Genomic DNA, 21674 nt, shown 5'->3' with positions numbered 1-21674 from the left:
GATAAAACGAGAGAAACCTCGGCAGTAAAAACAGCATCTTGGTAAATAGACTATTAAAAAAATTCTGACCTGCTTTATGGCTTTCTTGGCTGCCGTTCAGCTGCGCTGCCCTGCCGGCACGGAGAGAAGGTAGCGGGGCCGGCGTCTGTGTGGATGCTCAGAGCCCCGGGACGCGGCTCCCCCCGCGAGCAGCCACGGGGCGTTAAATTTAGCCACATAATGATGGCCCTGACGAGGCAGCCTTTTGTAGCCACGCTGTAATTACTGCCTGGCTTATAAATTTTATTTTTCTTATTATGTTTCCTCCTCCTCCTCCTCTGGGGAAGGGGAAGGGGGGCTCCCATACCCCCATCCAACCCGCAGCTCTCTGGGGAGTGGGGCTATAGCTGCAAGGGATGAGGGGACAGTTGCTGAGGCCCGTGCTGCTCCCTGCATGGGCAGGGGGCTCACCCCACCTTTGGGGTTGGGGACAGCAGTGAGCTAAGCTGGCCCAGGCAGGGTCCCCATGGCACAGAGCACGGTGTCCTGGCCTCTCTGAGCCCCATCACTGGGTCTGGGAGAGGTGGAAAGGGCCAAGGCTGGCTCTGTCCCCATCATCCTGTGGCCACAGCGCTGGGATGGGGCAGGGGGACAGAGCCGGTGCACACGGGGGACAGTTTCAGACCGGGCAAGAACGTGCCAGAAAAGGTCTGGTTCCCCTCTTGTTTTCCCAAAACAAAGGAAGCAGCCTTGCATTGCTGGAAGTCGCGTGCTCGGGCTGTGCTGCCTTGTTATCATCCGATAACCTGACGACCCAGGAGCTGCCCTGCTCCTCACCCGCCGGGATCGCACTACGGGATGCGATCAGCTTCCGCATTAGCTGCCCTTTGCAAGGATCTGCTTTCCGCTTTCTGGGCTGGGGGGTGAGGGGGGGCTGACTGTGTGACAGCTCCGGTCCTGAGCAGTGCAGGTGAGAGTGGAGGGCAGCAGTGGTGAAAGGGCAGAAAGGATACAGGTGCCCTGGTGTGCACGGGTGTTGCCATCCCATAGGAGATTTGGGGTTCTGCTGTGCCTTGCTTTGCCGTTTGTATCTTCACTGTTGTCAGGGCAGGTTGGTGCTGCGATGAAAGGGCAGTCAGAGTTCTGTGGCCAGATGGGGTTGCTGGGCATGGTGGGCAGCATGTGGGGTGGGGACCCTGGGAATGTGGTGGTGCATTTGGAGCTGGGAGGCTTACCAAGTGCTGAAGAACTGGGAGCAGCGCTGGCACTGCCTGCTCTCTTTTTCATCTCTGCCTCTTCACCCTAGCAGTGCAGCAGTGCTGAGGCATCACGGGGACCCCAGTGGAGCTGGTGGTCGGGGTGACGTGTCCATCACAGCGGGGAGCTGTCTGGGGAAGTGTGCCCTTGGCACAACAGTGCATGGAGGACATATGAGACTTGTCCCACAAACTGTGCCCAGAGGACCATCTCCTACTAGGGCAGCCACTTTCTCGTTCCTCACGCTATAAGGGCTCTGTTCAGAGCCAGGATGACCCTAGGCAACCTCCATCCCTCACTCAAGCGCCCATTTCAGGGCAGGTGAAACAATACTAAATCAACTCCTTTGAAGCCTCCCGGCCCACAGCCCCACGGACGTGCCACTCTCCCTTTCCCCCATCAGCTGTGGGCATGCTGGGGGCTTGGCGCCAGGCACAGGGATTCAGCACCAAGGTGGTCGCGGGAGCCCTTGGGGCTGCGGGATGGCTTGGGATCCCAGCTGGGGACTGGGAGACAAAGTGCCTTTTCAGCCCTGGAAAGATGCGTGTGTGTGTGCATGGAGGTGAATGCCCTCGGCCCGGGGGAGCAGAGAGCAGAGAGCTGGCTGTGTGCAGCCTGTGGAGCAACCCCGCACGTGTGCTGCTCCCGTGTGTGCCTTTCCGTCCCGGTGGATTTATGTACGTCATGCGTGCGCCTTACTCATCAGGGTGTTTTTCTTTCCTTGTTCTTGGGTCTTCCCCCCTCCCACCCCCACGATGCATCTATAATTCTTATAGTTTTTATTCCTTTATTTTTATTTTGTAAATCACCGGTTTTGGAAGTCCTTAGGAAAATAAACGGTATTTTTAGAGCGTGTCTGCCAGGCTGCTGATCCCGCCTGCCCTACTCGTCGCTTACTCACTATTTGTTTAAACTTTCATTCTCCCTCACTGCTGCATCCCGGTGATGGGATGCAGAGCAGTGGGCACACGCGGGGCTGAGCGGCATGGCAGAGTTGTAAATGAGCAGAAGGCAGCTCCAATCTGGCCTTTATTGAGGTCCGGGCTTGGGTAGCACTGGAGCAGCCTGCCCTGTAATCAGCCAGCCACCAGAGATGGTCGGCCTTGTAATAAAGCAGCTCTATATTTATTTGTTCTGTTTATACCCTGCTCTGTAATAAGTTGGGAGCCTTCCCCAACCCCTTTTTCTTTGGGTCTCCGAACAGATCTGCCATCCTGCACTAAGTGCACATTCCTGCAGCTGGAGCAGCCGTGCTACATCTGGGCAGAGCTCAGCCATGCACCTCTCCCTCTATGTGCCCACCATCATCCTGTTGTCTGCATCCCAGCCCTGTCCCCCTGCTCACCCCATGCCTTTTCCAGAGCCTCACGTCCCCCCCCTCCTTCCTTCCCCCCCTCACTCTTTCAGCCCTGGGTCTTTTTAAAATCCGTTCATTAAAGGCAGCTCAGTCGCCCTTCTGCCGGCGAGGCTGGAACACTGACAGCCTGTTTGCCCGCCTGTCTGTAATTAAACTCAATCTCGGGGTGAATACAACAATGTGACTGCACAGAATAATTCCTGGAGATCCTGACGCCGAGGAGGAGTGTGGCCTGTGAGCAGCCCATTCACGCCTGGATTGCTATAAATACTTTACTATGTGGCACTAAGAAAACTTCAAGCCCTACTCCCCCCCCCCCCTTTTTTTTTTTTATTAGTACTACATAATATAGGAATTGTGCGACTTGAAGGTTCCTCCTGTGCCTGCCTGGGTTCACAGGCCTGGGTGTGACCTCACACTGCACTGGCTGAGCACAGGAGCCTGCTGCCGTGCCCGGGGACCTGTGCATTGTCCCCAAGCTGTGCGAGGGGACTGCAGGTGGCCCTGTGTGCCCTCTGCTCCCTGGGCAGCATCCCTGGGCTGTCCGGTGGAGTGCCACGTCTGCACATGCAATGTGCAGGTGCATTGCACGTGTGCACATCCCAGGCTGCTGGAGAGGCTGAGGACAAGGGACAGGGCTGGAGACGGGCATGCCACCCTGCTGCTGGCCCTGGCAGCGGGCAGCCAGAATTGTCGTGAGGCTAACGCTGCGTTTGCGCGGCCAAGTGTAATGTTGGCTCAGCGCTGGTGCTTTGGGGACAGCAGTGTGTGACAAGGACACGGCAGATGGCGCCCTGTCACCAGCTGCAGAAGGCTGGTGGCCCTCAGCTCCCGGCTGCGTGCTGCCGCGGCTGTGCAGCTCTGCAGCATGGCACTGCAGCTCCGCATCCCAGCACCGCCTCGCTGCATCCTGGGCACTGTGTTGCCGCAGTGTCGGAGCTGCGGTTCTGCATCCTGGCTTTGCACGTCTGCTCTGCACCCCTGCAGCCCTGGCACTGCCCACGCTGTTTCTCCGTGTCCTTAGCTTTGCATTTCTGCATCGCCCTATTGCTGCCCTCACGCAGGGATGCTCCCAAGCAGCAGGGCTGTGCCTCGCAGAGGCACTTTGTCCCCTTAATGAGAGCCACGTGGCAGCTGCCACGCAGCAGGGATGTGGGGTGGAGTGACCGGCGGGCTTTACCCCGATCTCTGAGCACAGCCCCACACTGATGGCAGCCGGGACGCAGCCTGTGCCTTGCCAGGTGTGGGTTTTTAACTGGGACATGCCTGGGGCTTGTCCCTGCCCTGGGCTTTCCTGCAGCACAAGGGCTCTGAGGGCATACAGGTCCCACTGTGCTGAGCTCTCTTGGGTGATCAGATGGATCAGCAGGGTTAAGCCCCAGATCTGGGGGTTCTCAGCCCATTTTTTTGCTTTAGGAAGGCTACTAGGATTGGAAGCGTTTCTGGGAGTTGTGGAGGGCTGGGTTTGGGGTCCAGCTGCCGGTCTCTGCTAGGGCAAGGGAAGAAGGAAGGGAGCCAACTGGGTTCTGCCCAGTGCGGTGCAAGGAGCAAACAGCAGCCTGACATGGCTCAGCTGCTCTTGTGATGTATTGCTTAATCCTTGGCAGGGATTTGCCTATTTATTTATGATTTTGCTGCAAAGCACGTTGATATTTGGAGTTTTCATATAAACCTCAGCTCTTGAAGTCATGGAATTGTAGGAAAAGGCAAATCTGCTGCAGAGGGTCATAAGGTCTCTCACCTGGCTCATGGCAGGTTCATACAGTGGGATATTGATGGTGGTAAGGCTCTGCTCACTGAAGTGGATGTGAAGACCAGCAGGCAAGCAGAGAGACCCCAAGAGTTTCCTGTGCTGTAGGTACACTTCAGTATCTCTGCATGTTTGGGGTTGCACATGTGCTGCACATTTGGTGCAAACGCCCTCGGAGTAAAAATAGAAGTTGCTTGCTCTGAATGGTACCCTGTTGTATTCTCATGCCCCCGCTTCCCCTTGGGGATGGGGCATAGGGGTTGCTGCATTCCCAGGGCTGCTATCAAACCCAGCAGGGTTTGCAGTGTGTTGATTTATGCACCCCACAGCACTGTTTGAGCACCTCTTTTTCCCGATGGGGACTGGCGGTTGTCTTCCCACTGTCCCTGCACCTCTCCTCTATCCTCAGATCCCTCACTTCAGGCTCCTGATGGCTCTCAGATATTGATAACACTAAGAACTGCTGCTGTCTGGGGAATTTAGGTGATCCCATTGCTGAGGAGTCAAATACATCCTTCATTCCCCATGCACAGGCTGCAACTCTTGTGCTTTGGAGCTACAGTGCGATGCACCCTGAGGTGAACAGTGTAGGAGAGAGCAGAGCTGCACAGAGGTAGTGAGGTTACTGAGTCTGGAGTTACTTCTGCTGCTATCATCCTGATTTTGCCAGGTGTATGCTGGGCATACACCAGGGGATGGCTGTAGGTACTGACATGCATCTTCCCTCAGCAGATGCCAGGACCTCCCACTCCATGCGAGCGGCTGGGTTGTCAGGACAAGGGATGCCAAGCCTGCTTCAGGGCTCTGTTCCCATGCTGCCCCATGGTGAGGTCTCTGTGTCCTGGTGGCATCCTATCGTGCCAGTGGCTGGAGCCGTGGTGCCCGTGCCCCAGCTCCATGGAGTGCCGACCCGTCTGTGCAGCTCCTGGAGCTGCTGCCCTCCTGCCTCTTTCTGGTGCATGTTTATGGCTCGGAGGGAGCCGTCCTGCCCCAATTCCCCATGCACTCCTAATTTCATATGTCCATATATATCCATGCAGCATTTGATACAGGTTTTATGGGCATTTCCATACATTTTACAGACACAGCCATTACAGAGACAGGTTTCACCTGAGAAACCTCAGGGGACCAGAGCACTGAATCGCCTTAGTCTTGGCCTCAGAACAAGGCTCTCTTCTCTCTCTTGCCAGAGCTGCCGCTATCAGCTCCACAGAGGGCTTGGGGATGGTGAGGGGCTGCCAAAGTCCTGCCCTGAGAGCTGTGACATGGTCCCTCCTTCCATCCTGCTTCTTGCAGGGCTCTGCCCTGTGCTGTGCAGTTGGGGGCTGCCTTCCCTTGTTACCCTCTGCTCAGCCCCAGATGCAGGGGTAAGTATAAACAGTACCTGGCCCTGTTTCGGGCTCCTGATTCCACTATCTTCACACCATGCTGATGATGCATCAAGGAATTTTCCACCATTTATCAGTGGTTCTGTTTGCAAGGGAAACGCTTGCTCCCACTTGGGGCTGCCTCTGTCTGATGCTATGGGGACTGGTCCTCATTGTCCCGCTATCCCCAGCATGGCCTCAGCTTTCATAGCATCTCCTCTCGCCCCTTTCAAAGGCTGCTAAAAGCCTGGGGTCCATCCCACTCTGTTTTCTTGAGCAGGTCCCGAAAGCAGGAACCATTTGTGGCTTCCCCGGCCAGAGCGTCTCTGCTTGGCCTCCAGCGGGTGTTATTTTCTGTGCTGTTTACTGTTCTTCTGTGGGCTGTCAGGTTTCCGCACTGGGGAAAGGCTTGTAAATGGGGTGGGGGGGCGGCAGGTCCACACGGAGGGGCTATGGGCAGGGGGGGGATGGAGGAGCACAGACATGGCCTTTATCGCAGCCTAGGGGATGTGTGGCTCATAAATCCGACCCAGGCAGATAGGGGATAAATCATCCCTGCTTGGGCATTGGTGGTTACCCATGGTTAGAAATTAACTTTGTGTTGGATGGGTCCCAGGCTGTGGGATGGGAAGGGGAGGCTGCTTCGGGCAATGTGCCTCCTGCCCAGCCCTGGGCCAGGCTGCAGCCGAAGAGCGGGTGCCCACTGCCTGCCCCGGCCGGCAGGGCTGCTGGGTGCAATTAAACTGTGAGCCGATGAAGCAAGCGGATGCTGCGGCCAAATCTGCAGTGCGGGCGATGCCCTGGCACCTGCGGCAAGCTGGCCGTGCTTTGGAGTTCTGGTGTCTGGCTGTGGCTGCTGCACCGAGCTCAGGGAATGGGAAGGCACTGTGTGGGAGAGATGGGGACTTGAGGGGCAAGGAGGGGAGGGATGCGCTTACTGTGAGGTTTCTCTCCCCATGCAGCTGCCAGCCAGGGCTGGGCAAAGCTGTGGCTTTGCAGATCATGTGCCATGCAGATGTGCGATCTCTGGTCCTTGTATTTCTGCAGGTGGGAGGACGCAGCAAAGACTACAGCCCCCAGTTCCCCATCTTCTCCCTCTTCTCTGTCCCCAGCTCCCCCTTGAGCATCCCCAAACCCTGCCCCATGCAGTGTCAGTGCATCCCAGGGGGCTTTGACCCCTGCTCCTGCAGCATTCCCCCAAGGGTGTCTCCCATCTTTCTGCTCAGTGCCCGCAGCTGGGACCCTGCCACCCCCACGTCCCACTGTGCCCACCAATGGGGCAGGGAGGTGGGGATGTCCCTTCCAGCTTCCAAGGCTGGGCTCACTCCCGGCTTGTTCTCTAATAGCTCTCCAGCTTTCCTTTCTAACGAGGCTCTAATTGGAAGCCGGTGGTGCTTCCCTTCCCCTCTCCTCAGAGCTCTCTGGTCCCAGTGCTGCAGGGCGATTAAGCTGAGGTTTTGGGTTTTTTTAATATGGCAGAATTATTTTGGAAGGGCCAGGATGGTTACATGACGGGCTTCTTGAAAAACCCCAGGCTTCGCCTTTCAGACGGGGCCTTTTCAAGTGGTTTTGCACAGTACACATCTCTGGGCAGCGACCGTCTCGAACAGTTACTGTTAATTATAGATGCCTCTTTCCCGCTCGCCCATTACTCAAAGGATTTTTGTGTGTTTTAACAGTGTTTTACATCAGCCTGAATAAGACTTTATTCAGTGTTTCCGAGAGCTGGAACTCGGGCATCCCCTGCTGTATGTGCCGTGCTCTCCCCTCCCTCTGCATCCTGGGACTGAGCACCATCATGTCGGGCTCCTTGGATGTGCAGAGCCCTTTTGTTTGCTAGATGACCAACTGGATGCCCAACAGGAGTCCTAGGGGAACTCTCCCCCTAGGAGAAGAACTCATCGCTTGTCCTGTGACAACCAAGTTGCTCTATGCATCCTTGGGATCAGACCTTTCCCAGGGTGAGCCCCACTTTGGGGCAGGAAGGCAGTTGAGGGTCATGGTGGTGTTGTCCAGGCAGAGCCCCATGATGGTGGGATGGCATCTGGGCACCTCCACAATCTTCGTCTCCTGCAGCCCAGTGTATAGGGCACTGTGGTCAGGCCCATTTATAAAGCTGGTAAATATATCGGCAGGGTTTGTGTCCCCTCCAAAGGTCAATATTTGTGCAGAGTTTAATTTTAACTTAACAAGCAGTTGTTTGCAGAGGCTGCCCTGTTTGTGAGCGCGTGTATGTGCTTCCCCACTGATCGATGCTCACAGGGTGCAAGCAGTGTGCGTGCGTGCATGCACCCATGTGCCAGGCACTGAGGGTTGGCAGTGGGTGCAGTGGGTGCCCGCTCTCCACAATGCTGCGGGCTGAGGGATGGAGGCCAGCGCCATGCGGTCCAGAGGACATGGATGCTATGAGGACAGGGTCTGCGGCTGAGGCTATAAATGCAACCCACAGACCTCTGGTGGAGGTGACAGCGGGCAAAATGTGCCCCATGTGGCTCTGCACAGCAGCACATAGGGACAGTGGCTTCCCAGCCTGTTCTGACCAGTGCCGTGTGCTTGCTGCAGCTGCCCCTGCTCTTTCCCTCACTATCCCCTCGTGAGCCCCTGTGGGTTTTGTGGCTCTCACTCATTTTCTGGCATCATGCAGCTCCAAGCTGAGCGCATCGGTCGGGCTTTGTGCAGGGCTTGGGCTCCCAGTGCTGTCCCCTGGCTGCTCCCATGCTCCAAAAAATGTCATGGTGTTCTTCCAGCATCACTGCCAGACCAGTTTCATCCCTCTCTGGCTGAGCTTTCACCTTGCCAAGCAGGGTAATCTGGCACCGCAGGCACACCTGTGCCTGGCTAAACTTGGTGGCAATTTGGAGAGATCCAGAGGCAGATGTCCTGGTGCCTTGGTGCTCTGTCTTTCTGCTCCTCCAGCCAAAATCCAGTGTCATGGGGCTGGCCACATGTCCCCAGCTTTATCCCAGCAGGGCTGGGGGCAGGCATGTAGCCCCTTGGGATGCAGTTCCTCAAGTGTACCTGCGGAGCATCCCTGCCTGACTCTGCTACTCACTCTCAGCCCATCTGCAGGAAAATGGGAGAACAGATATAGGCATGGCCAGGGCAGGATCTGTGAGCCACAGCTGGGATGAGAGCTGTGCACCATGGTCCCTCAAGACTACCTCACTTAGGGCAGGACGGAGCACATGGCCGGGAGAAGTAGGGCTGGGAGGGAGCTGCCAGGGCTCCGTGTTTTGCAGCCCGCCTTTGTGGGCAATGAGGTTTGGTTTCCGTCTTTCTGCTCTTTTCCTCTTCCTCGCCAGGCCCTGGGGCTGCTGACCTCAAAGGGAAAGCAGGCTGCGAGGGACAGCACTGGGGCCAGGCAGGGGTAAACACGGGGCTGAGGCTGGCCAGGCAGTGGGTGACGGGGTGAGGTCATGCCGTGACGTCAGCCCTGTGGCTTTGGGGACAGCCGTGGTTAGGCTGCCTGAGGAGGGGCGGCTTGTTTTCCTGCAGCTCTGCCGCTTGCTCCCGGTGCCCGTCTAACTTATAAAGTTTAATGGCCAGTTTAAAAGGTTGCTGCCATGGGCACCTTGTTGCCAGTTTTAGGTTTTTAATTGGGAAACTTTCCCCTCTGTGGTTGGGGTGGAAAGACTCAGGTCCACTCAGGGCCAGTAATCACGATCTGCGGGTGCTGAGGAGACGGTCCAGAGGGCTCTATTCCCATCACCGGTGTCAGTGGGACATGCATAGCATGAGGGGTGAGCTGCAGGAGACGTGTCCCCCACACTGTCCACACACTTGTGGAATACATTCAGCAACCTGCTCCTGATTGGTGCTGGGGGCACATGTTGCTGCAGGAGCATCCTCATCCCATGGCCCTTGGGAGATGCTAGGAGTCCCCGTGCCCTTCTCCAAGCCCATCTCTGTGTTCCTGTGCTGCGTGCAGGTGGCCAGAGCAAGGCAGCAGTCCCACTGTGCAGGCTGTGAGACCATGCCATGAGCATCCCAGCTCCCAAGTGGGTAGGTCTGGGGCAGTTCTGACTGGGACTGCTGGGAGCTGCAGAGCAGGCGAAGAGTGTGCACCTTACGGGTTGAACTCCCTTTGGGTGGGCACCCGGAGCACAGTCTATAAATAACATGCGGAGCAGTGCTCTAGAGAAGCAGAGGAGTGGCCTTGGTTTACCAGCACGTTCCTACTATGGCTTTCAAGTGGTTCCCCTGTGTGTCCCTGCCAGCTTCTGGCACATCTGCACCCTGGGGGCTGTGGGGTGTGCCGACAAAAGGTGGGCTGCTCTCAGCCCCAGTGCACCCAGTGCGGTGCCACGTAGGCACAGAGCTGGCGCCAGAGCCCCAGAGCAGCCCTGCTTTTGCCAGGCCTGTAATTGATTCCTGTTCTCTTGCTTGGTCTGTAGATGTGCTGGCATCCACTGAAGAGACGTGTTTTTTTGTGTTTTGAGGTGGTCAGAGAGGCTCACATCCTCAGCTTCTGGAGCCAGGGGGTTTGAGGGGATCTTGGCCACACTGTTTTGGGGCTGTTGATAAATAATCCTACACTGAACAAAAAGGAAGTAGAAAAATATAGAATGGAAATGGCAAGGCTTTTAAAAACGGGTGGGCAAACCCATCAGTGCAAGGCATTGCTGCATGGAGCAGGCAAGGGCTGAAGCGTGGGGATGAGAGCAGAGCGCACAGAGCCTTAGCACAGCAGGCACCAAGGTGGACGAATGGAGGAGCAGGAGGAAACATCCGTGCAGCAGGAGGAAGAGAGACTGGCAGCAGTCCAGGCATGCTGCCGGGCTGGGTGTGATTTCCTCTTCGCCATGCATGAAGAGCTGGCCAGCATCCCTACTCTGGGTGAGCATGGGGCAGAGCAATGCTGCTGTCACGGAGTTCAGAATTTGGGTTGCATAGTCTTTGACAGCATGGCAGCCATGAGAGCTGTGGGAAATGGCTGGGAGCATCCTTCACCCTGCCCCAGCCCTGCAGGAGCTGCTCAGCTCCCAAAGCTAAACCTTACGGGGTAGAGATAGATGGGGATGTGGTCCCTCTGTGTCCCCACAGCCCTGCTGGGACTCCGTCTCTTTCTCAAGAGGGGACGCTCCTGACAGGATGTTTTATTTGCAGCAGGTGCCTGAAATCCAACCCACTGCCCTGCGCTCCTTCCCCTCACCTGGGGATGAACCCGGGTGGGGGCACGGCTGCACAGGGTCAGACCCCTATGGGCTCCCCCTGGCCAGGGTTGTCCCCGTGTAACACCAATGAACTGCTCCTGCTGTGGGCAACAAGCGTGTAATGCCTGATTTCACAGCACCAGCGTGCCGGGCTTGCTTGTGGCAATGATCTGCTTTCCTGGCCAACCCCGACCTGCAGCCCAAGGACACTTGTCACCTCCCGATATGGGTACCATGATGTCCTCAGCCAGCCCTCCTTTCCACAATTGTTCTCTCCCAGCGCCACTTCCTGCTCATCCCCCTGCACTCTGCACTGCTGGCTGAGCTCATTCAGCTCTGACCGGACTTACAGCATGGAATGCAGAGCTGCCGCTGGCTGTCCTCCAGCCTAAACATCCCCACCCCGTGGTGCGACACGAGCTGATAATGCAGCAGGTATCTCGTGCCCAGCCTGCGACCTACAGGCGCATGGCCTTGGAGGCTGTCACTTATCTCCTCCGTGCGCGCACGCTGTCTCTCATCCCCAAGCAGTGTTCTCAGTGCCTCTGGTTTTTGCTCTGGGCCAAACCCACATGCACATTGCCCGAGACCGACTCCGAACAGGCTCCTTTGATGAGCAGGGCTTAAATATATATTTGGCATTCCAGCGGCAGCTTGCCGAGCGCGGCCTGGGGTGTGAAAGTGTTTGCTTGACAAACGCCGGAGGCTCTCGCCTCTCTGCTGGCCCTGGGGACTCACAGGAGAGAAATGTCAAGGAATTTTTCACCTCTCTGTTTTTATTTTGTTTTTATTTTGTTTTCTTTCTGAGGGCACATTTGTAATGCTGGTGATTGGCAGTCCCAAAGCCTGAGCTCCCCTCCTTCCCTGGGTCAGGGATGGGTGAGATCTCCATCCCCAGTGCTCATGCAGCAAGGGGTCTGTGGTCATGTCTTCAGTGCGTGCTGGAGCAGGTTGACATCCCAGCCAGCTCTTGGGGAGGGGGTAGAGGACTGAGTCTGTGTGTTCCCAGCTGTCCCTGTCGTAATCCCTCCTGAAAGAGAATCCTCTACTCTGCTTCATCCCTGCAAACACCCTGGCCCTAAATCACCCCCTGCACCCAGCCTGATGGATGCTCCCGCCATTGGGATGCATCTTTGGGGCTAAGATTTGGGTACGGAAGGAAGGCAGACCAGGGGGGAGGGCCTGGGGGACTATGAAGAAGGGGGGTTGTCCCCAGGGCTTGGCATGGGCTCTCCGAGATTTCCTTCCCTGCTTGCTGAAGAATCACTGGCTTGTCTGGCAGAGCACAGGCCCATGGATTTCCTAGGCAGTGAGCCCCTTTCATGTAGCCGCTCGCAAACTCTCATGACATCACTGGGAGCTGCTCCTCCTGGAGACAAACCCAGTGCTTTTTAGGGCTTTGCCACCCTATGCCCCAGCCTGTGTGTTTTGGCCAGGGGGGACCTGGGGAACCGCATCCAAGAACGTCTGCTCTGGCACGGAGACGGCACGGGGCCACGGTCAGGGGGAGAGCAGCGCGTCCCCTGCTGAATAAACATGGGCTGGCCAGGCTGGAGGGGGCTTTTCCAAGCTGGACCACACCCCGGGGGGCTATTTTTGCCATGAATGAAGGGGCTGTGTGCTCGCCAGGCAGCCTAGCCTCCTGCCACTGCTGCTGTGCTGAGAGCAAGCCTGACACTCAATCTGCTGCCTGGCCAAGACCCAACATCTGTGCTGAGCAGCTGGGCACTGCCCGTGGGACAGCTGGGCATTGCAGGGACACCTGGGCACTGCCACAGGTGGGTTCTGCTCAGGTGGACATCTGGGCACTAGGGGAAAAATAAGGCACCATGGGGGGTACCTAGGCATGGGCACAGTTGATCAGTGCCTGCAGGAACACTGGCCACCAGACTCACCTGGTAACCACCCAGAAGGAACATCTGCATCACCAGGGCACAGGTGATGAAGGGGATGTGTGCCCCTCCATTCTCTGGGCAAGTGGTACCATGCCAGGGATGGTGCTGGCTGCAGGAAATAGGAAACATGGGTTGTCACCAGCAAGGGGAGGTGACAGTGACTCAGTGGTGGTGCCAGCAGTGGTGCCAGTGCTTCTGGGGCATGTCAGACCCTGTACTGCCAACCCACTCTGCCAGCAAGATGCCTGTGTCAGCTCAGGGATTAGCCCTGCTGTCCCCTCTGCATTTCCTGCTGCAGTTTCGGGTGAGGATGGGACAGTGTCCCAGGGGCTGCCCCACTGGCCGGGTGCACCCATGCCAGGAAGGAACTGCAAAGCCACCAGGGAGGAGCAGCTCAGCTTTGTCCTGAGCGCACCCAGATTTCCCCCAGAGCTCCTAATCTCACTTGGCTCAGCCCCAGGCTTCTTCTGCTTGGAGCCTTGGTGGCACAGCTAATCCCCAGTTGGCTCAGGGTCACGCTAGGTCCAGCATCCCCCCACCACTCTCAGGGTTTGCTTGAGAGTGCTGCTCTGCCCTTCCTCTGCTGCTGGCACGGCACAAGCCCCATTTCTCCCCTCCCTGCCCCGTGTTCTCACTTCTCAGCCAGCATCACTGCCCCAGGGGAGCCATGAGTGTTTGTTCCCATGAGCTTGTCTGTGCCGGGTGGAGCTGGGGCACAGCATCCCACTGCCACTGTCCCTTATTGCTGCGTGGCACCCATGTGATTCATCAGGTGTGGTTTCATTTCCGTCACCCCACTTTGCAGGAAGTTTCTTGGCCAGCCCCCTAGGTGCCCTGAGCAATAACAAGCCAGGATGAGCTGGCCGACCTTCCTGAGAAACCCTACAATAACAAACCAGCACTATGCGTCCAGCTTTCCTGGATGGACAATAATAAACCAGCATGAGCTGGCATGCCTCGCAGCACAACCCTGCAATAATGGAGCTGGGTGATGTGTCCACCCTACACAGTGGCAAGCTGGCACGAGCCACCTAGCTTCCTTGCCAAGAGGGGTCCCCAGGAAAAGCTGGATGCTGGGCTCAGGGCTGGCACATGCCTGCAGCCAGCATGGAGCTGGGTGTGCCACAGCAGCCCATTGTCCCTGGTGCAGCTGTACCATCGCCTCGCCAACTCTCCTTTTCCCTGGATTGGTCCCTGGGAGCTGGAAGAGCAGCAGGAGGGCAGGGCAGGGCAGGACCCTGGCATCCCCGCTACCGTGCAGCAGCACAATGCGCTGCATGCTGTAATCCAACCCGCGGGAACAGCACAAGGGGAAAAGAAAAGAGTATTGAGCAGCGGGCTGCTGCGGTCACCGGGCTGCATAGACTGCTGGTTGTTAAGCGGGTGCCTCGCTCGCAAAGGCCGCCTTGATGAAGTGTGAGACGGCACTTACGGAGGGACGCGGGCAGGCATTCTCGCTCCATCTTCCGCTCACAGTGCCGCTCTTTATGCGCCTGACATTTGCTCGCTGGAAAGGCCTTGGATGTAGGGGGAAAGGAAAACATCACCCTCAGCAGGGCCATGAGCATTGCCGGGAGGAGTGTGGGGCCGTGCCAGGCTGTGCCGTGCTGTGCCAAGCTGTGCCAAGCTGTGCCAAGCTGTGCCTCTTGGCCGCCCTGGCTTCACCGCCTGCTGTTCCCTGGGGTGACCCCATCACCTCTATCACCTCTCTCAGCTCTGGGCTGCCTTCTCCAGCCGGCACAGCCGCTTCCTGCCAGGTGTGTGCGGTGCTGGCTCCGTGCCGGGGAAGCCCTGGCCATCCTACCCTTCCTGCACCGTGCCAGCACCTCTCCTGGCTGCTGCTGCTGCATGCCTGCATGGGATGAGGTGTTGGGGACATTGCAGGGTCAAAATTTGGACACATCCTTCTGCTGTCCCTACCCTTGATCCCAACCAGAAGGCAACAGCTCAAATGTGTCCTCCCACAGGTAGGACCCTTTGCTGGTGGCACAGACCTGTGCTCCTCTCTGCTCGTCCCAGGGTGAATCCCTGAGCTGTTGGCAGCACAAACCCTGTGACAGGGGAGGGTGGCAGCAGCCAAGCCATGAGGCACAGCAACGCCCCAGCAATGAAGCCATTCTCCTGCCCACCACAGGCTGCTTGCTGCAGTATCGCCAGGCTTTGCTGTGTCAGCGCAGTGCCAGCTGCCATGCTCATCCTGCTCCCAGGCCACTGCTCCACCACGCCACTTCTGCAGATCTGCTGTTGGGGCCAAGCCGGGGAAGCCTTCCATCCCCCCCCCCGTCACCTACTCCCCCGGCACACACCCCTTGGCTCCTGGCCTCTGTAGGAATTATTAAGTGTGCCCCTGTGGAGCATGTGCTGAGGCTGGCCACGGGAATGTGGGCAGATCTGACATACAAGCCACAGCAGCCAGGCTGTAATTTCCAAACAGGCCCTGTTCGCTCTGTTTTCCAGTTAAAAATATATTAAAAAATAGGAATGTGGGGTTTGCAGTGAAGAATGTTGGTAACCGCTTCGAACGTCTGGTGTGATAATGAAAGGGTCAGTCCCCAGCTTTGAGCGCGACCGATTTAGACTCTGGTGCTTGGCACGAGTGCAGGGGCCCAGCACGGTCCCTCCATCCTGCAGCCCTGTGCCAGGGGATGGTGACGCTGCTTCACCCACGGGTGACATGGCCAAGGAGACATCCATCCCATCTCTTACAGGCCTTGCAAAGGGAATGTGGGCAGGGATGGGTGAAAGCAGGGCGATGGGGATGAATGCTGTGTCTGGGCTGCATCTCCTTGTGAGCTGTCCTTGCTAAGCACAGGTGCTGTGCCCTAGCCCCCCCTTCCCGGGCAGCCTCCCCAGCTTGGCTAATCGCAGTGTTCAGGCTGTGCTACTGAGCATCCCGTGCCGGTGCCGCAGCCTTGAGCAGCTCCTGATACTGGGGCATGGCGCTTGGCCTTGTGGGCAGGTAGTCATAACATGGGGTGACCCCCCCCTGCCAGCTCTCCAGGCACTGCGGTGGGGGAACCTGGCCAGCACCCCTTGTGTCCCAGTTCCCACAGAGAAGTAATCAGAGAAAAACAAGAGGCTCCAGCAGCTAGGGCTGAAGCCATACTGGGGACAATAGACTGGCTGCAGCAGGGTTTGGTTCTGCAATGTACTGAAGCCATGGGGCAAGTAGAAAGGAAATGTCACCCACAGCCACATCTTGTCTCTCTACCCGCCCCTCTGTGGAGACCTTCTTGTCCCTCACATCCTCCAGGGCCATCAGGTGGCCACCGGCTGGCACAGCACACTCTGCTCCCTGCTGAGTCACAGCTCTATAGGGAAACTTCCAGCTCCACTCATAACCCATTGATTTCCCTTCGGATCCGTGCCTAGGACCCTCCCATCCCATCCTGCCCGATGGCTCAGAGCTGCCTGCTGATTCCCAAATTCCAGCCCAGGCTTTCAGCAGCCCCTTCCCAGAGCCACGGGCAGTGGGTGCCCTGTACCTGCAGCCCCTGTCTGCTCCCAGGGATTGCTCGGTGGCAGGGGACAGCAGCAGGGTACTGGCACCGGCACCAAGTGGCTGTGCAGGGACTCCCCTGCCCCACAAGGGCACTGACCCGCACAGTGCTATCTGGTACACTTTGCTCACTCTGCCGCCGTTCCTGGCTTTTCTGGGAGCTGCTGTTTGCTTTTCTCTGAATTATGACTCCAGTTTGTGCCTTTGATCTAGGCTGTGTCGGCCACCCGATGCCAGCCCCTCTGCTGCCTTTGAAGTACAGTCAATCCCCTTCCCAGCATTGGACACCACTTTTGCAGCCTCAGGAGCAACCCTGGCCTGGGAAGCATCCAGTGCGAGAGCTCCCAGAGATGTCCAAGGCACTCAGCATCCCTCATCCTCCCCTGGATCTCATGCTGTGCCAGCGTTGCACAAAGCCCAGAGGTGGCAATGCAGGGTGGTGAGCAGCCCCAAGGATGCTGTAGGGCTTGGACCAGAGCACTGCTATCTCCTTTGGCAGTGGAGCGGGACACAGATGCCAGCCAAAAAAGCAGACCACAGTGGCATGTCTGTCCTGCAGCTAAGAGGTCTTCCATGCTTTCTCCTCCAGCAGGAAGGCTGAGAGCTGTGGAGAAGGTGCCCTTCTGGACATTATCACTGCCCTCCCTTCCCAGCACAGAGTGCCGAGGGTCTTTGCCTGCCCTCTCTGTCCTTGGGATGCTGTCCCAGGCTCTGGGCTCTGGCCTTGTGTGGGTCTGAGTGTCCCCATCCCTTCCCCGCTTCCCCATCCTGGGGAGGAATCAGCCTTATCTGTTACACTTTGTTCTCCTGCTGTCTGGGTGTGGAGCAGAGCAGAGGTTACTGTCGGACCTTTGACACACACACATACATGGAGACACAAACAGCCCCACGTGCATCTGTAGCTACACTCATCACACATTCATACACCTGCACATGTGTACAGCTGCACATCACTCAACAACCCCCTCAGATGCATTTCCCGAGCCCTGCACGCATACCTCCTTTCCTGCACCCCTTCATAGCCATTGTGCCCTAGGCATCCTCCAAGGTCCCTGCACGTGTTGACACAGCCCTTAGGCTGAGAGCACCATCCCTCAGAGGGCACGGGCATGAGGGGGACTTCTCTGCATCAGCACTGGATGTGGTTTATGCTGCTTGTGCAGGCATCGCTGCAGGAGGCTGTGACAAGGCAGGGGCTCCTTGCCCCCACAGTGTGCCTGGGGTCCTGCCCGTGCCCAAAGCTTTTGTTCCTTATCAGCATGCCTCCACGCTGCTTCTTCTGGGGAAGCCACAGCCCTTCCCATGTTATCTTCAGCAGTTCATGAATGACATGCGAGTGGCTGCCCTGACCTCTGCCATCTTTCTCCTAGTGGGAAGGCAGAGCAGGTGTGCAGCAGTGTGTGTGTGTGTGTATGTGTGTGTGCGCCCATGTGATCATGTGATCATGTGCATGCACAACTAGGGAGCATTTGCATCCCTGCAAGTGCTGGTGCAGCACCAGAGCAGAACCATGCTGTTGTCTCCATGGTGAAGCACAGAGCCCTGCAGGTGGGCACACACAGCCCCTTCCCTGCTGTCCAGCACAAGGCAGGGTGGTCTGGCTGGAGCTGGCTGCTCCCCGGGGCTGTTCCAGACCCTGATGCTGGCAGTGGGGTGACTGTCTCTGGCCTCTCCACAGAGCCTGCCCCAAATCTGCAGCGCAGGAGATGGACACGCATTCACCTCCGCTCTGCGGCAGCTCTACGTGGCGGTGACGCTGCAGGAGGCCAAGCAGGCTCGGAAACGGCATCACCCAGGTGAGGAGCTCCTGGCTGGGAAGTGGGGGAATGTGGAAAACTCCTGGGTCAAGCCCCCTTCCCAGAGGAATGGGAATGAGATCCTGGATGCAGCCCACTCCCCTTTGCTTTGAGCTGAGGTCCTTTTGTTCCCAGTGTGGGTTTGGGTGATGCTCTGTGCTCCCTCAGCTAAACCCCAAATTGCATCTCTCCCTTCTGACACCAGAGGACACTGAGGACCTGGCGCCTATTGCAGAAACCTCAGGGCACCCCGACCCGGCGCCCCAGTCACCAGCAGATGAAACAGCATCTTTGAGTGAGGAAGCCACGGTGAGCAGCTGGGAACAGCCTGTTCTTGCCAGCAGAGGGATGGGGCTTCATGGACTGGCAGGGGGTTGAAGCCAGCTGCTGCATGCTCTGCTTCCCTCAGTGCCCAGCCTTTGTGCTCTGCACTGTGCAGCCCAGCCCTGTGCCCCACTGACTGGGAGACACATGGGCTTGTTGCACACACATGTTGTTGCACTGGTCCATGGGGTGTCACTGCTCCCATTTGCACCTATCCTGCATCAACCCCTCCAGGGGGCTGACATTTCCTCCCCTTTGCTCACAGCCAACCTCCTCCCCGGTGCAGAAGCCCCGGCTACCTGTGGCCAAGGCCAAGCCGAAGAAGGCAAAAGGGCTCTTCAGCTGAGGGGTTGCTGCTGCTGTCCTGAGGGTCTCTGCTCCCACAGCACCTAAGAAAGGATCACCACATGTCCTGTGCCTCATCTGCATCTCCCTGTGGATCCTTCTGGGGTCATTCCTCACTGCCGAGGAGATGGAGTTTCTTGTCCGCCTGCTGATATCTCAGGGAATTCTTTGTGCTTCTGCCCAGATGCAGATCCCAGGCTGCCTACATGGAGCTCGTGCTGGACCTGGGGGTAGTGGGAGGGATGCTGCCGTGTTAGTGCCTGGACAGAAACTGCAGGGCTCCAGTGGGGTGTGCCTTTGGCTGGAAGACAATGTTTCCTGCCCCTGTGTCAGTTTGCAATAAAGGTCTGGTGTGATGTTCCTTCTCCCTCTGCTCTGCCCCTTCTCAGCCCTCTGTGCTGAGACAGGGGTGCAACCCCTGGGGCAGCATATTATAGATGCTCTCTGTATTCAAAGTATAATTTCTGCCCCTTCACGCATCGTCCATCCATTCATCCATCTATCCATCCTTCCTTCCATCCATCTGTTCTTCCCTCCATCCTTCCCACATCCCTTCATCATCCATTCCTCCTTCCATCCATTCTTTCTTCCATCCTTCCTTGCATCCCTCGATCATCCCTCCCTTCCTCCCTCCTTCCCTCCCGCCATCCGTCCACCCACCCACCCATCCACCCACCCATCCATCCATCCATCCATCCGTCCGTCCATCCCTCCATGTATGCATTAACCCTTCCTCTCCTCTCCCAGCTCTTGTCTCCGTGTGCTTCCCTTTGAAGCTGGGAAGCCACTCCCATATCCAATCCAGCTCCTAAAATAGCAGCAGGGTCCCGTGCCCCTGCCTGCCCCTGTCTCCCCAGGGCAGGGCTGGCCACAGGCTCACTGCTTTCTCTCAAGGGCGGCAAGGGGGAAACAAAAACATCCGGAGCAGCCCCTGTGTCTGTAGAAGGGGAATGAAAGGGCCTTTGCAGGGCCATGGCCGGCCAGTCCCAGGGCGAGAGGTTTTTATACTTCCTCTCCAAGGGAGCAGTATGCAGGGCAGAGGGGGTGATGGGAAGGGGAAGCCATGGAGTGGGGATCGTGTGCCTATACCCTTGTGTCCTGCATTCTCCTGTCTCAGTACAACCCAGGAACCTTTGGAACAGGCGCCTGTGGGCTGTAGGGCATTGGGGGCTCTGGAGCTCTCTGGGCTTTCCCAACCACATTGCTTCCTCCTGGGTGAAAGAGTTGGGGGTGTGCCCCATCTCCAACATGGGTCATGGAGAGCATGGGCTGCAGGCAAGGACCTGCTGCTGAGACATATCCTGTCCCAGGACATGGGAAGGATGGGCTGCAGAAACAGAGATGAAAGCAGATCGGAACTGTCAGTGGGAAAAAGAGCTCTGCCAATACCCCCAGCCCCCTGGCTCCAGAATGGGGACGAGGTGCCTTCCTGGCCCAGGTTGACGCCAACTGTGGGGAGTGTCACCTCGCATTGTCCCAGCCTGGCCCGCTGGGGTCTCCTTCCCTGTCCCCACCCCCTCCTCCCTGGAGCCGGCTGGATTTGAGCTTCCGACACACATTAAAGGCCACAAGTTCGGCCTCGGCCTCCATAAATTTGATTCCATAAATATTAGTTTTCGCAGGGTTTAATGAAGCCGTTATGCCGGGCACGGCCCAGCACCCCGACCCGTGCCCTTAATAAGGGCTCTGTGGCCTCGATTAAAGGGACCTTTCAATCGCTGTCAAGTATTTTTAGAAAAGGAAAAGAAAAAAAAAAGAGAGAGAGAGAGGAGAAGAAGACGACCAAGGCAGCGAATAGGGAGAGGAAAATCCCAAACCCAACCAGTGCAAAAATAGAGAAATAGCACCACCTAGACTGCATCTCCCGGCTCCGCCGCCTGCTCGCCCTGCACTGCGCTCTGCTCCGGGCAGCCCTGCGGGGCCTGGTGCCAGCCCACTGCCAGCCTGGTACCAGCCTGGTGTCCACAGGACGCTGATGACCTGGAGGCTGCAGTGCCATTGGTTGAGGGGGTGAAGCCAGAGAGTGGAGGTATGAGGGACTTGGGTGAGGTGAGGACACAGCCAGGAGCAGTGCGTGGGGTTGGTCCTGACAGTGCCTAAGAGTGGCTGTGTGCTGCAGGAGATGCTGGAAGGTAATTCCTCCCCATGCCACAGTGCTGCGGCTGCAAACGCCCTTTTCCACCAGTTCCTGGGCAGACAGCCCCCTACACTGGCTGCCCAGCCACACCTGGAGTCCTGCCCAATGTGCCAGCAGGGATACAGGCTGGCACCGAGATATGGATGCTGTGGTCAGTGCTGAGCCCAGTCTACATCAGTCCCACTGGAAAGGGTTGCGGAGAGCTTGGCAGTGTCCCCAGCCACTCCTGAGGTGCTTCCTGGTGGGCTGCTCTTCATATCCAATCAGTGTTAATGAGCAGGTAGCCCTCCCATGTCCCACTTCCCATGCAGGAGTTGGGCCATCCCCATAGATCACTGCTGCATGGAGATACAGCAGGCTCTGCATCCAGGGGCAGAAGTCTGTCACTTCTTGCCATGCCCAGAGCTGATGAGGGTGCTGGGGTCAGTGGTGCCATGGTCACAACCAAAGCTAGTTCCCTGTTTGCAGCTCTGGATCTCCAGGGGGCACAGATTTTGTTCCAGCGAGGACAGAGCCAGGCTGCTGCCAGTTTGGATCTGGATAGGGGACAGGGACGTGTAATATGCATGCTGCAGAGTCTGTTTGAGTCTGGCTTTGGATTAGAGAGGCAGGGAGCTCCAGCAGGAGTGCAGAGCAGCCTGCAAACTTAGCTCAAGGCTCTGCTCCTCCTGTGCCTGTGATGCATGGAGTTGTGCCCTTCCTGCAGCCCCAGAGGAAGGGACAAGGAGAGGTGCTATGACAGCTCTCTGCTCTTCCTGCTGACTCCTGTAGGATGCTCTTCTGGAAGAGTAAGCTGAGATGTGCAAGTGTTAGGG

The 21674-nt window shown here is 57.4% G+C and overlaps 1 protein-coding gene across 3 annotated transcripts in view; it reads left to right on the top strand.

The window, feature by feature from the left end:
• The window catches only part of NHEJ1 (non-homologous end joining factor 1), a 31234-nt gene extending 12147 nt beyond the window's left edge, over positions 1-19087 (top strand). For all 3 annotated transcript variants that reach the window (XM_031590498.2, XM_090143809.1, XM_090143810.1), the window contains 3 exons: positions 17936-18053; positions 18259-18362; positions 18643-19087. In XM_031590498.2, coding sequence (XP_031446358.2) covers positions 17936-18053; positions 18259-18362; positions 18643-18723 — 303 coding nt within the window. In that variant the 3' untranslated portion in view covers positions 18724-19087. The remainder of the gene's footprint in view (positions 1-17935; positions 18054-18258; positions 18363-18642) is intronic.
• Positions 19088-21674: the final 2587 nt, after the last annotated feature.

This window comes from Phasianus colchicus, chromosome 7 (assembly GCF_987193195.1).
Source record: "Phasianus colchicus chromosome 7, bPhaCol1.hap1.1, whole genome shotgun sequence".
In the NCBI taxonomy this organism is placed as follows: Eukaryota; Metazoa; Chordata; class Aves; order Galliformes; family Phasianidae; genus Phasianus; species Phasianus colchicus.
The sequence above is the reverse complement of the archived record's forward strand: the minus strand, read 5'-3'. Positions and strand labels throughout refer to the sequence as shown.